This window comes from Plectropomus leopardus, chromosome 13 (genome assembly GCF_026936395.1).
Source record: "Plectropomus leopardus strain MGB_pleo_1.0 chromosome 13, ASM2693639v1, whole genome shotgun sequence".
Taxonomy (NCBI): Eukaryota; Metazoa; Chordata; class Actinopteri; order Perciformes; family Serranidae; genus Plectropomus; species Plectropomus leopardus.
The window spans coordinates 10254329-10269552 of NC_142188.1; the positions used below are offsets into that span (position 1 = coordinate 10254329).

General features: G+C 39.1%; 1 protein-coding gene and 1 long non-coding RNA gene across 3 annotated transcripts; one reads left to right on the forward strand and one right to left on the reverse strand.

Annotated features, from left to right (window-relative positions):
* Window positions 1-97: 97 nt before the first annotated feature.
* On the reverse strand, window positions 98-10126 carry LOC121954229 (uncharacterized). 2 transcript variants are annotated; one of them, XR_015778512.1, is made up of 5 exons: window positions 9862-10126; window positions 8563-8647; window positions 6902-7035; window positions 2338-2588; window positions 98-1524 (listed from the first exon to the last, which is right to left on the reverse strand). It is a non-coding gene; the product is annotated as an uncharacterized LOC121954229 (long non-coding RNA). The 2 variants fall into 2 exon arrangements; XR_006106555.2 differs by lacking the exon at window positions 8563-8647 and having other exon boundaries at window positions 9862-10123.
* Window positions 2403-13920, forward strand: rtkn2 (rhotekin 2). Its single transcript, XM_042501573.2, has 12 exons — window positions 2403-2600; window positions 4715-4914; window positions 5441-5499; window positions 5679-5732; window positions 5836-5953; window positions 6063-6263; window positions 6911-7005; window positions 8584-8690; window positions 8783-8914; window positions 10429-10597; window positions 10839-10946; window positions 11118-13920. The coding sequence occupies exons 1-12, from the start codon at window positions 2463-2465 to the stop codon at window positions 11825-11827; spliced, it is 2091 nt and encodes a 696-aa protein (XP_042357507.2). The 5' UTR covers window positions 2403-2462; the 3' UTR covers window positions 11828-13920.
* The last annotated feature ends 1304 nt before the right edge of the window (window positions 13921-15224 follow it).

Consider the following 15224-nt stretch of genomic DNA (forward strand, 5'->3'; position numbering starts at 1 on the left):
GGCAACCATATGCACAATGAATCATGTGATTGCAGATTTAGGGAAAATGTAGTTCGCCTTCCCTAAATCTGTGGGGAGAGATTAACACATGGAAAAATCAGGACAAAACAATATTATTTTTTATTTTGTATCATGATTATTATCTTTTTATTGCCTACCTGCTCTGTCTTATTACAAAGTCTTAATATCTCAATATATGTGCAGGCTCTCTCTTTCAGATCACTGTTTCATCCATGTACATTATAGTTATAAGTTTTATTTTAAGTTATCTTTGTCTTTTTTAGTTGTATGTTCTATTGATTTAGCTATAAAATGTTCTTGAAACTGTGTAAATATAGAGAGCAATTTAAAACCATAGTCAAATTATTTGTATGTGTATCCAATAAAGCTGATTCTAATTGGCTACTGACTCACTTCACAGTAAATCCCCACAAATACATAATTGTACGAGGCTTTTCTGAGGAGCTACAGCACCCCTAATCCCACCACAACTGAAACAAAACATATTACATTGCACCATACTAATGATAAAACTATTAAAATAGTTAGCTCTGTCCTGATGTTTTATAAAGAAGATGAAAATAAAAATGTTTAATAAAACAACACTTATTTTCTTTATTTCATCATAATGAAGATGGGTGTCTTAATTCCTCTATCTAAATGGAAAACATTTAAGCTTTATGTGAACCACATTTTTGCCATGAACACTTGTCATATAAACAGTGTTTACATAGCTTCTACAACTCTGTGCAGATTTTTAAGATTATTTATGAAAATCTATCACATCTTTTTAACATAAAACACACTGTAAAAACCGGGTTAATGTTTCTCTGTCCTTCTGTTAAACAGGGTCAAGATCAAATATGCTGTGAGTGTAACTTTGCGAAAGTACATTGTTGTCATCCATTTTCCATTTGTCACAATCATTATTCAAAGACTAGATAAATCTGTAATAACTATGACTCAGGAAATAGTTTGGTCAAGCTGTGAATTTCCACTTCAAAAGGCTACCAGAACTGAAGTTAAACTTATTCATATGGTTTTCAGCTGACATAAACATTGGACTTTAATAAATCCCTGTTGTATACAACGTATGGTAAAGAAAACTGCCAGATGGCAATGCAGCTGACATCACTGTTTGCAGACCGGATCACAGGATTACATATGCATCTCAATTTAATTTTCAGAAATCCACCCTTTAATTTTGAAAGCAGAATCGTAACTCCGGAGCTTTATGTTTTGTCTCTGGTTAACTCGGTCTAACTTGACATAACACAGTTCATCCTCAGCAGCGCCTGCGTCTACACTTCCAACCATGGATGCTTCCAACGCGTCCAGAAGCCCATGTCAGCCAGAACCGGGTGGGCGGGTTTCCTGGACTCCCTGGTCACGTTTCAGGGTCTTTTGTGACTGGACCATCAGCTGGGCTGCGCAGCTGGCAGTATTATATTTGCTGCTGAAAAGGGCTGTGCCTGCAGCACGATGCGCAGCTCAAACGAGCAAGGATTCCCTGGAACAAAACAACTACGGAAACGACCTCAATGAGGATGTTGCAATACAAGAACATAAAAGAATCACATTTAATTTTGCTGATTTTGCTGCAACAACTTTTTACTGATATTACATTTCACCCCCCATTTATTACTATATATTTTTGTAATACATTGACGCTTATTAAAACATACTCACAAAGAGATATTATTCGTGCATTTAGGGATCATTAAAACGGTTTATTTACACTTAGCTACAGATGCCTATTCATTGTTTCTACAAAACTGAGAATTAAACGTTTTATATGCTGCCAGAAATTACTTATAAGATTTTCATTGTTTTTATTTATTTACTTAAACTACTATTTTAAGCGCATATTTCCACAAAAAATGATCGTCTAAAACATCATATATATTTAATTTACCGTCTAAAAAAAATTCAAAATCCAAAACGGTGCACGCCTGTTTTTGTCTGGGACAATGACGCAATTACGCCCCCATTCTGTTGGCGTGAAAGCGCTCGGTGTTATTCATTTTGACCTACCGGCGGGGAAGGCGGAGCGTCTGTATGACATTTACTTTCGAACTGTAGAGAAGATCATGTGTACTTTTATAACATGTAGTTATTTAAGTTATTGTGTGCTATTTCGCTATGGTTGTCTTTTTATACAACACTGGTAATGTCCTTAAGTTTAAGTCATTTCAGTCATTATCAATATTTTAAACATCATGTGTAACGTCCGACGTGATTCTTGATTTGAATTACATTTCTAATATTTCTAAAAGAGTTTAATAATTGATAGTGGGGATTCATTGATCCTGTGAATCGACTTATTTGTGTATTTACCTGACAATATCTTCATGGCGGCAGTTGCGGTGTCACAAATCGAACCGCCCCGTCCGTTGGAGGGGCGTCGGCAGTTGGAGCAGGAATTTGCTGCTCGTGCTGATTCCAGCGAATGGACGGTCAACATGGACGACCAGCGGGACGTTCAAACTTCCAAGAGAAACGGCAGCTCCTCCGGGTCGTTACTATCGGCCGGTTCAGCGGTGGCGATGGAGATTAAACGGAAGAAAATCCGACAGAGTGCTTTATTCCTGCAAACAGAGGTACGGGGGATTAACGTTACGCCGTGATCGTGTGTGTGTGTGTATTTGCCGTTAACAATGAATCTGAATGACATTTCAGTTGATGCGGAGTCCAAAGTGCAGCGATACTAACGTAAATACACACTGGCAATAATTCAGTAATAAACGACTTACTACGTAGGCTGTGCTCAGTTAAGTTGTAAATAATGGCACTTTTTTAACGCCTGTCTTAAACGTTAACACACACTGGGTTTCAGTTCTCTGGGACAAAGCTAGCTGGATCGGCCAGTTATTCAATACGGGAGTTGCCCTCGTTGTGTAGATCTAAACCTGATCCAAAGCAGGGACTGTACTGTATCAGAGGAGGGGATGGCTGGGATGTGACTTGTTTCTTTTTATCTAGATTTGAAGCTATAAGTGTTTTTTTCCCCCTAATCAATCACCCTCCCTTCACCAAAAATAACTTTTTTGTATTCACACCAAATGTAGGCAGTATTGGAGCTGATGCTATTAGCTAACAGTGCGCCCCTTAGTTATCACCAAAACAAACACTTAAGTTGTTAGGCAAAATGCAAATCCTCCTTAAAATAATGTGCTAAAGGTTTGTTGGAAATTTTGTTTCTGTTTTTACAATTCCTAGCCATGATATATGGTGTGACTTTGCAGATATTTAAAGAAAATATGTCTTTCTAACCTGTTTGCAGCATTTAGGATTCAGAGGTTAGGTGTAAGCGTTTCTGAGTACTTATAAAAGCACTATATAAGTCCTGTCTGTCTATCTTATACGTATATCATTATTGTTATTATTTTTACAAAATACTACCATTTAAAGTTTTAGGTCCCTCCCCAGTGCTTTTTAATGTGAATTTTGCACCACCCCCTCCTTCCTTATAAATAACGAACAGTCCCTAACCATAACCTCAGAGGTTGGTGCTTGCACTAACAGGCTGGAAACACCATTTAATGAGCCGTGTACTCTCTGCATTGTTGAATGTTGCTAAGCATGTGCTGAAATAATGCTCTTTTCTTTGCCCTAACATCCCTCAAACTAATGTCATTGCAGACCAAAAGCATGAAACGATGCCCAAGTCTCCTGAATGACACTCTGCAGATAGTAGAGGATATGAATATGTTGTACATACGACAGATTTCTAAGAAGTTACAGGTGCATATTCTAGTTTGTAACAAGGAGAATGGTGATGTCTGTTTTCCTAAAACTCTGCATGTACATCTGAACTTTACTGAACCATTTTCATACTAAATTGAAATGGTGTTATTTCAAATTTAGTATAACATGCTTTTAGACCAGATCAGACATCATCATACAGAATTTAGGGTATAAATATGTTCGTTAGAACCTTATCTTTGTCATAGTGTATTTGTTGTTTGCAGCATGCCATCCATATATTTCCATACTGCGCTGTTACCATCTAAATTGCATGACATAAATTAAGCCATTCACTTATTGTTAATGTCCTCCCATCTACTGAGTCGTGCTTTTCCCAACTGCTCCTCTTCACTCTGTCTGCATCATTTCAACTCACACTGCCACACAAGTTGCTCTTGAGTGATGAAAAGAAGGCTTCACTGCTGCAAGTCTGACATGTTTAAAGATCAGTGTGTCATTATCAGATTAATTGTTGTCGTAGCTACCAGTCGCACCGGAAGATCAAATTTCCTGAACATCTTGCAATTTTCAGTTGTCTTATGTTTGTCATTCACAAAGGACTCTGAAAGCTTTCACTCTGTTTGTGCCAGAAAGACTACTTTTTTTGTTTTGTGCTGCAAAAAACTCTTCCATCTTTGCCAAAAAAACAACACAAGGTTAAGTGCACTGTGGAGGCTGGAAGGAGTTGTTTTTTTTACCTTTAAAGTGTTCTTGGTTGTGTATATACAATTTATGTGCATTACAGTGAGTGATGTAGCACCTTATACACTAGAAGGGAGTTTTCTCTTGCCAAAAACAACATTCAAGGGCAGCTTCACTCTAATTCATCATGTCTTTGGTCTCATTTTGTAGGATATTGTTTGATGGACTAACACAATTCAAAACAGAATTTCAAGCTGCTGTTTGTTTAAATTTAATTCATTTAGTCATTTTGAATGTTTCTCCTTTGTACGTTTCGTCCGAGAAGAACACAAACATACAAGAAAAGCTTGACTTTGAGATGCGAATGCGGGAGGGGGCCTACAAGCTGCTGTTGGCATGCAGTAAGAGGGAACAGGTTCTTAACACTTCCAAGAACCTGCAGACCTGTAACGCCAGGATCAAGGCTTATCTCACACAGCTGCAGAAGACGAAAGAGGAGCAGGACCTGAGGGGAGCAGTCATGAGGTAAACAGACTAGGTGCTTTTGTCTTGTAAAAGTTGCATAGCAGCAAAATGTGGTGTTCAGTTTCTGCACATTATCAGAGTATATAAATGCAGGTCAAACTGTGATTTATTATAAATCTAATCTTCAATTAAGAAATTAAATCTGGTGAAACAAGAATGGAGAAAATTTTAAAATAAAGTGATGAATTGAAACACGGATTGACATCAGTTTTTCTCGGGCTGCATTCAGACACCTTTATTAAGCATATGAATATTTTAAACCTTAGCAAATGGATTTAAGACACCACTCTTTAGAAAAGAGGGTTTTAGTTTTGAAGTGCTGTTTTGTTGCAATATATTTAGATAAATTTGTCTCTGGCTAAACACAGCAAAGGTAAGTACAAACACATAAAACAATACACCATTAAAATGTACAAATATACAAGATACAATAGAGCACATAGGCAGGTGGGAATTGAATGCATTGATACTCAGATTGTTAATAACTGTTAATAACTGTAACAGTAAATTCAAAATCTCATTGCAGACTTTCAGATCCAGTTTCAGATGACCGTGTGCCCTGTAATGGGACAATTGCATTGTCTGGTAAGATTGCTCCCATTTGTCCAAAATATTTCAGCATATATACGTAGCACAAAATTAAGCCCAATTTTCATACCTTTCGAGGTTGTTTTCATAAAATAAATACAGAACATTTTAAAAATTACCTGAATAGTTAGGAGTTGCTTTGATAATTGACTTTTTTTCACCTCTACTGATTTTAGGATTACGTTTTCCTTTAATGTGGAGGGATACAGCCTACTTTAACAACAGAGGGAGTAAGTTTGTCCTTGTTGTGTCAACATTCATGCCTTCTGTTAAGCTTTGCCTCCTGTTATTTTATGCTGTATTAAAAGACACTGCACTTCTCGTATTTATTAGGCTCCCGTCGAGTGGCGGTGTTCTGTCTGATGCAGATTGGATCTGAGGTGTTTGACACAGAGATGGTGGTGGTGGACAGATCAGTCACTGACATTTGCTTTGAGGGAGTCACTATCTTGTAAGTTATTTATTGTATATGTCCAATATGCAGTGTATTTGTACTTTTGGAGAGCTTTTTTGTGTGTGCAGTATACAGTTTTTAAAGCACCTTTTCTATCCTCTTATAGTAAAGATGCAGATCCTCACTTTGAGCTAAAGGTGGAGCTGTGGAGCTGTGCTATCGAAGAAGAGCTCACCTTGGTGAATACGCCAAAGAAACTGGCCAAGAAGCTCCGCAGCTCCTTCGGAAGGAGCTCTGGGAAGAAGCTCTGCCCTCTGCTGGACAGCCCTGACCCTGACACCTTCCTGCAGTACAACCCCATACCTGTGTATGTATTGTGCTATCCCATAAAACCCTTCACAGACTCTTGGCTCTCTATTTAACACTTTTGCAGTGGGGAACAAACTGGATTATGGTTTGTTTACTGGGACAAAAGGTGTAGCTGCAGGCTCACACCACTAAATCACACTGGCAGTGTATTAAAAAGGGTTAATATTTGGGGCTATGAGTACTGATATGTTTAGCTATAGGACAATCGTGGAATTTTCTGTGCTAATAAATTTAAGTATTTTATTGGGGAAAGAAGTGCACACTTTTAATGTTCCTTCCTGTATTTAATTGAGGAAAAGCGCATTTAACAGCATTTAGGGCATCAAGTGAATCTCTCGGAAACTGAACATCTGTAAGCGATATATACCACCTGTTCAGTGGGAGGAGAAACAATGGGATCATTAGGCCTTTGAAATAGGAGATATTTTACACAAAGCCATATACTAGAGGGTATGTACACATGTTTGTGTTAAAGTGTCAGAGTCTTTGTGTATTGATGCGTCTTCATTGTTATTTATTGTTAGGGTTAGAGATGAGCATGCAGCTTTTATTAGTGAGCCTCAGGAGGAATGAACATATGTCAATGCAGTATAGTTGAAAGAGCACTAACCTGTGTGTGTTTGTGTATGCTTTTACCTGCAACAGTGGAGCCAAGTACAGCCTGCTGGCCTACACTTCTCTGTGTCTGCCCGAGGCTGAAGGCAGCTTTCAGTCTCACTCCCTCATTGTCCTCCAAGACGGTAAGAAGCAAAGGCAGCGAAATGTAATATCTGGGGATATGAAGGAATTAAGCTTTTTACTCCCTGATTTGAATCAGCACTGTGTAATGATACATTATTTTTCCACCATTAAAATTGAAAGCTGAAATTAAACAAAATAACCTTTGATTAAAGTTCACCTTGGATTACTTTTCTTCCGTGCATGAGCGATTAAATGGATAAGGAAGTTGGTGCTCAGGCGGGTTTTTGTTATCAGCTCTAATTTTAGGGGTAAACTTTTGCTATGAGTTTCCACCATGGTGCATTAGTATTCAGATCCACAGTGCATATTCTGATAGAAAGATGTGGTTTATACTTTATAATACAAGACTGGAATGAATTTAATGGGTACAATTTTTAAAACTATTAATTTTAATCCTTTATTTTAACAGGTAGTCTTGTTGAGATCGGAATATCTTTTAAAGAGAGAACTGTGTGTAAAAACAACATAGTTGAAACATAGACAGACACACAATATACATATTACACCGAATAAAAGCAATTACAAATGTGATTGCAAATGCATAAATACAACCTTTTAAAATGCTCAAAAAGATTGTGACTTGTATGCAGAATAGTATTTAAATTGGTCTTCCACGCTCAGTATGATCATGAGGTTAGGGATACACAACAATAACAGCATGTCATTAGTATCAGCCAACATGCTAATTTCTGACGATATCACAGACAGATTTTTTTTTCTCAAATGACAAAGTGAACATGAAGAAATTATTTTGCACTATGAATATTACATATATTGGAAAACATTTGCTGGCGAGCCATCGCGATAAGAATATGCATAATGTGATGTTAATTCCACAACTGAAGACACTTGGTGATCACTAAAATTAAGTAGGCAAAAAAAGTGGATATATCAATATCGGCATCAGTTATTGGCCAAATAAGTTGTTAAAGCAGCATATCGGATATTGGAAAAAACTAAATATTGTGCATCTGTACATGAGGTACAGCTAATGTTAAGATGTCCTGAGACCTGACATTGTAAGTACTATGTTTAATGCAACCAGAGAGCATTGGTAACAAGGCAGTTTTTGCAGTAGAGCCTTATAAATAAACATACAATGCTGCTCCCTTCTGTTTGTCAGGGAGGACCATCCCATCTTTTCATGTAAGATGCAATGGTGAGTGAGAAATGTATCACCTGTAATAAAGCACAGTGTGCTTTGATACACTGAGTTGAGAGGCTTTAAGGTGGAGGGAGAAGCATGCACATATACAATATCACCAAGCACGGACATTGTTGCAGATTGCACAGTGGTTTTTTTGACCAGCAAATTTGTTTCTGTACAAAAATACAACTTCAACCTTCACTTCGCCTGACAGGTGTTCTTAAAATGAGTCTGAAAAGTGATTTTGGTATTCAGCCTGAGTTACGAGTATTTATATCATTCAAAGTTTCAATTTCAGAACACAGAGGTGTTTAGTTATGGGCAGCAGGCTGGATACTTTTAGGAGAACTACAGAATTTATCCTTACATAAACATTATAGCAGTTAATTCACTGCTAACTACTACTTACTACTGCTCTTTATTTTCACAGCTGAGTGGTCATCTTGGCTTCCTCTTTATGGCAACCTCTGCTGCCAGCTGGTGGCCCAGCCTGCCTGCATGACACAGAGCATGATGACCGGCTACTTGAGCCAGAAGGTGCGTTGACTGCTGTTATCATAAGCTCCATAGCTAGTACCTGGATTTAAATACTTCACTTCCTTTGTTTTTTTGTTTTTGGTGATGTTCAGCAAAGTGTGGAGGGGATTTATCGCTGTTGCAGTCTTTACTGCGTGCTGAGTGCCGGCGTTTTGTCCTGTTACTTCACCCCGGAAGAAATTGATGCTAAAGTGCAGCCCACTCTGAATGTACCCATTAGCAAGGTAAGACAGAATCCAAACCTTCATATTCCACAGTCATTTGTATTTTAATACTCAGGTGGTCTTTTAAAAATTGCTGGCAAATTTAAAACAGAAGCAAAATAATGTAACACACAATACTGGAAAAACAGGGCTGTCTTAGGTCCTTAAAAAGTCTTAAAATGTCATAAATACACATTTAGTCATTGAAGTCTTTAAGGTATTTTAAATGTCTTAAATTCAGATGGGACGGGTGGTCTTAAATGTTTTTTTAGTGGCATCACTACGAGTATTTCTGGTGTTGTCGCTATGTGAAAGATTATTTTAACAGGAGTAAAACACTTTGGTGGGGGAACAGCTTTATGTGTGCAATGCGCCTATTTTTGCCCCTTCTATGCATATAGATCATGCAATGAGTCCACATCATTAAATTTAAGGCCTTGCCAGCCAGCTGCTGAGCAGTAACCACAGAGTATCATCAATGTCATTTGACTTTACTGTTCATTTTTAACTGAAATGTGTTTACTGGGAAAGAGTACGTTTTCGCTTTTGTTGTGTACTTCTATTGCAAGTTTGGTTTTAAATTTAATTCACAGTGATATTAAAAAGTTCTTAAAAGTCTTAAATTTGAATTAATTTATTTTTATATGTAAACCCAAAGCATTGAATATATATACTACAACTTGTATACTGCCACGAAAAAGCAATAAAAAATTATCACCAAAAAAATCTTAAATTTAATTTGTGTTTACTTGTAGGCACCCTGGAAGGAGTTGCACTTACAGGACAAATAGAAGGCAAAAGAAATAAAAAGTGGTAGTAGCCTAACACCAGGAATAACTATTGTTGTTACCCTTGTCATTTCCACCATTATTATTTCTGTTTTAATCGCTGACTTTAACTTGCTCGCTGAGCCTCCTGAGTGAATGCAGTCTCTCTGTGTTCTGGTGTGGTCGCGTGAAGATACTCACGCTGTCAATGCAATGCTCGCGCTCTCCGCGGTCAGCTCACGTGGACCAGGCGACTCCACCGCATTATCATGGATGTCGCTCCGTCGTTTCCTCGGTTAGCTCGCGCTTGATGTCGTTGTTCAGGTGCAGGCGTATAGAGATGGTGGTTGTTTGTGTCAAAAGCTTCTGAGTGTTTTTCCTCTTCAGACGGTCTTCTGTGCAGTTCACAGGCCTCCGCAGCTCTCACCTGTTTCCTCCAGGTGACGCTGAGTAGCTGCTAATTCATTCACCGAACCCCCAATTGTGACGTCAGTGCTGACCCTGCCTCCTACCACCTGCCAAAACCACGCCCCCACAAGACATTAACATACAGATAAAGCTATTATAACATTTGCATTATAACCAACGTACACATCACGTTCTGGGATTCTGCTCGCATCTTTGGCATTTTACTGCTAAATTATTTTTTCTGCAGTTTCAGCTATGTCCTTTTTAGTGCACTATCTTGAAAAGCACTGTCATTTGTATACTGTGGAACTCATTTTATGCTTATGATCTGTGGGTTGTTTTTGTTTTTGTTTTTTTCAGGATACCCGCATTCGTGTGATGGAGAAGGAGTCAGCAGGCCAGAAATCCAGGAGTCTGTCTATCATCAACCCTTCACCAGAGGGGTCCGAGACCATCGTCTTCACCACAGAGACCAGGGAGGAGCTGGAGGACTGGCTGGATGCTCTCCACCAGCACCTCTATGATCAGAGTAAGCCTGTGTCTGTGTAAATATACAGCAGAAAGGTCTGTATGTACATGGAAAAAGTATGTGTGTGTGCAGAACAGGTGTGTGTGTTGTGAGTGTTTCAGAGCTAAATAAAGAGGAAGTGGAGTATGTTTGTCAGTCAGTTTGGACCAGAAAAGTCGCTGCACATATATTAAGCTAACCTCTTCTTAGCAAAAAAAACAGTATAACCTTGATCTGTGTCTCTCCTTCTGTTTACAACCAGGCCAGTGGCTGCACTGCTGCAACCAGCTAATGAAGATTGAAGTTGTGTCACCACGGAAACCATCACTCTTCCTCACCAAACAGGCTGACTCTGTTTACAATGACCTCAGTGAGTAGAGTAATTGGAGCGAGTGAGTGAAGTGAGATAGACAGAGTTGGTAATTCGCCGACTGTTTTCCAGGATTTGTTTCTGCATTTTAATCATGTTTTATTTAAATTTGAAAAAAAAAACTGATTTAAGATTTGCCTTCAATGTTTGTACATTTTGTTTGACGTGCAGGTATAAACTCACCTGGAAAGTTTGAGAGCATCACAGACATGATTCACAATAAGATCGAGGAGACAGATGGCCGCTTCCTCATTGGTCACGAAGAGGAGAAGGTGGCACCTAATTGGTCCACTCTGTTCGACGGGTCGCATTCAGTGGTAGTGCAGAAAGGTGTTCTGTCCCAAAGCAAAACCTCCACCCCTTGCTCAAGCCCCAACCCCAACACCAGCTCTACATCCATCGGTAGCAAGAAGCGCCGTGCCCCGCCCCCTCCCTCTGACAGACAGCCCTATGCTCCTCCCAGCCGCCCTGCCAGACCTCCTCTCCCTGCTTCTCTTCATCTACCTCTTCCTCCCTCATACCAGGAGAAGGAAAACACCGGCACTTTCACTTCACGGCCTGCCACAAGGTCCAAAACTGGCAGACCGTCTCTGGATGCCAAATTCTCTGCCATCATCCAGCAGCTCCAGCGGACCAACGCAGCAGGAGCTGGAGCCCTCAGCCGGAAAAACGCTCCATTAGGCGTCCTCGACGTACAACCACAAAGCCAGCCTGCGCCTCCCCTCCAGCAGCTGGAGCACCAGAACCACCACACCCAGCATACTGAAGCCGCAAGTGATCTCGGCTTCATCAGAGCGAGTCATGGCCCTGGTCCTGTTCCCGCACCGAGGAACAAACTGAGGAAGTCTTTCAGAGAGAGGATGAACCTTAAAGCCTTGTGACCTGCGACAATAACTGGATTCAACCAACTAATTCTACCAAACGACTAATACCAATAACAGAACTTTTCAACTGAGCTTGTTAATGTTGACAAAATCAGACAATATATTTGATTGCATACCAACAGCAATGATGATGTTTGGGCATGACTGCTGGTGTGGTCCTTTAACGTTTCTGTACGATTAACATGAAGCTGGAGCAGTAGAGACAGTATGCTCAGATTAGCAGAAAGATTGCAAACAGGGGAAACAGCGAGGGTGGCTTTGTCCAAAGGTAACAAAAACTGCCCACCAGCACCTCTGAAGCTCACTAATTACGTTATGTCTCATTTTTGTAACCCAAATACTGAAGTGTAAAATGGAAGGGAGGCTGTGTAAGACTATTTTTTTAATTGGAGCATTGTCTTTCTGGAGTGGGCTTAAGGGTTAGAGTCTATCAAAGATGAGAAGACTCCTAGCCAAGAAAAATTAGTGAGTAGTAACTAGTGAATATTTCTTTACCTTTAGTCAGAGCCAGGCTAGCTCTTTCCCCCTGCTTCCAGTGTCTGTGCTAAGCTAACCATCTCCGGGCTCCATCTTCATATTGAGCTCATAGATAAGAGAGTGGCATCGATCCTCTCATCATATTTCCTAAAACGTCAACGTATTTCTTTAACCTAAAGGATGGGTGGGCGGCCCGGTCTCTTAAAAAAAGATCCTCACGATGTCCATCATGACGACCCAAATCCCAGTTGACACCTCATATCATAATATCAGTTATGTATTGACACATCTCCAGCTCCACTGTCCATTTATAAATTCTTTCATGTGCTGCTAACCCATAGATGAAATTGAAAGCTGTATGTTGGCTTGAGCACCGCCATCATCAATCCCACTAAAATGGAAAGGCTTATTTCTCAGCTCTGCCACTGGAACATGGGCCGAAGAAAGAGCCTTTGCAAAAGCACTCAAATTGGAATTGATCCATTGGCCGACTGTGAACGAGTCATTCCTTTTGGAACTATTGACTTATTCCACTTACTGTGACAACTTTATGACCACTATAGCTGATTTTAAGGGAACAGGATTTTAGGAGCAATCGCAAGCACTAATGTGACTTCTCCATTTCCCAGAGGTCCTAATAATGGAGTGACCTTGGTTTTCAGTGGCTGCAGAGTATGTCCAACATAATTTAACACTGCAGCCTATAAATGTTGTGTGCATAATTGAATGAATGAGTCTTTTGAGTGGCTAAAAGAATGAATGCCCTTGTGTTTGTGTTTTGAACATATCCAATACTGCCAGCCACTAAATATTTCAACCACTTAACAGTCACGTGTTGAAGAATTGCAATTACACAGTGTACAAAACATTAGGTTCAGCTACTTTCTCTGAAATTGCCTGGCAAGATGAAGCGTCATGGTGAAAGCTACAATCCCATTTTTTTATCTAACCCTTGAAAATTCTGTTTAATCAAGAGGGGGAGATATAGATTTGGGGGGAGGCGGATTACAGGAGGATTTAGTTTAAGCCTCGAAAGAAGCGAGAATGGATTGTACAAAAGGGGATGCTGCTCAATATTAGCAGGAAGTTCAAAATGTTTTCATGCTCGGTGTGTATTACCAATACATGAGTCACTTTGATGTTTTACTGTATTTACCCGGAAAAACAAGGGAAGGTTCTTGGGTCAAACCTCATAGCAACATAGTTATTTCTTGGGATGTATTATTATAGCTAAAATCAACACAATAATTATATATCTCTTCCTGTATCGTCCATCAACATTTTGGCCATTTTTCACTTGCACTACGCATGCAAGAGAACAGTAATTACATGCCAATGTTACTGACGGTTATGTGGAAAGTTGACACTACTGTATAGTATTTCAAATTAACTGTGTTGCCCCAGTGAAAGCAGGAAATGTTGCCCCTGTAGATATTAAAGTATAACCTATCTCCAGAATCAAAAATACATATTTTTCCTGTTAACTGTAGTTTTTTTAATCAGTGTAGATTCTTTTGAGTTGCAGTGTTGGAAATATCGGCTGTAAATATGTCTGCCTTCTCTCTAATATAATGGTACTAGATGGCATTCTGCTTGTGGTGCTCAAAGCGCCAAAAACGTACAAATTAAAAACTCAACAGTAATGTGTCTTTCCAGAAATCATGACCCGGTTACTCAAAATAATTTACAGATCTTGTTGTGAGCACTTTCATGTAGGAACTAATTTCTTTCTACCAAACTACACTCGCCAAACGTATCATCACCCAGAAGGAAGCGTGTATCTATTTCTAGCTCACCGAGCATCACTGATCTAACTAACATTACAGTTGAGCTGAGGAGAACGCCATTAATGTTAACATCTCACACTGTCATGAGTAGATGCACGCTTTCTTCTGCGCAATGATATGGTTGGCGGATGTGGATTGTTCGAAAGAAAATAGTTTCTACATGAAGCTGCTCACAACAAGGTCTGTGGATTATTTTGAGTAACCGGGTCATGATTTCTGGAAAGAGACATCGCTGTTGAGTTTGTTTGTTAGTTGTTTTTTTTTGCGCTTTGAACACCAAAAGCTGTGTGCCATCTTTTCCATTATATTCAAGAGTAGGCAGACATCTCTGTGGCTGATATCTCCAACACTTGACAACTTACATTCAAACAATGTAGACTGGTAATAAGCTCTACAGATAAAATGAAACATATTTATTTTTGATTTTGGGGTGAACTGTGATCTAGCGAGCATGTGATCTAACGGCTTTATGACAAAACAAGGACTGAATGTTTTGATCAGAGCTCATTTAATGAGCCAAATTTATATCCATTTACAGTTGGGGGTTTTTTTTTTTGTAATGTCTCATATTTTCAGTTATTAATAACACGACTGCAATAAATGCTAGATTTTTTTAAATATATTTTTTGATTAAAATGTTATGTAATTCCTTTTTTTTTATAGCATAATACTGCCATCATCTCAATGTTACCTTTAGCATGTGAATTATTTAGACTTTAAGTAGCACTGTGTTTATGTACTAGTAAGTAGGGATACATTAATCTGGTCCTAGTGCAGAATCATTTGTGTATAGTGTAATGTACAAAAAATATCTTTGTTTCTCAAAAAGTGCAATTTTTCTCCTCACCCTCTGTTCACTTTTGTCTTGGAAGCTAACTGTTTTTTTTTTATTATTGCTGATCTGCAATAAAACGGCCTACATTCTACCCTGGTGAGGCTGCTTTTTTTGCTGAGCTTGGAAGTATTACTGAATATTTTTCATGGTAAAGGTTTACCAGGGGGTGGCAATAAAAGTCAAAGCATAGCTTTTATTGCAGCACAGCACACATCCCATAGAGATACATGCACTGGCACATTCCTCTACTGCAGCAAATACTGGAGAGGCTTCTCTGGCCGCAAGCCCAGAGGTA

Coding starts and splice junctions, on each gene's coding strand:
- rtkn2 (XM_042501573.2), top strand. CDS start 2,463: ATGGACGACCAGCGGGACGTTCAAACTTCCAAGAGAAACGGCAGCTCC. Junction 8,915..10,428: donor TGAATGTACCCATTAGCAAG/GTAAGACAGAAT, acceptor TGTTTTTTTCAG/GATACCCGCATTCGTGTGAT. Junction 10,947..11,117: donor CTCTGTTTACAATGACCTCA/GTGAGTAGAGTA, acceptor TTTGACGTGCAG/GTATAAACTCACCTGGAAAG.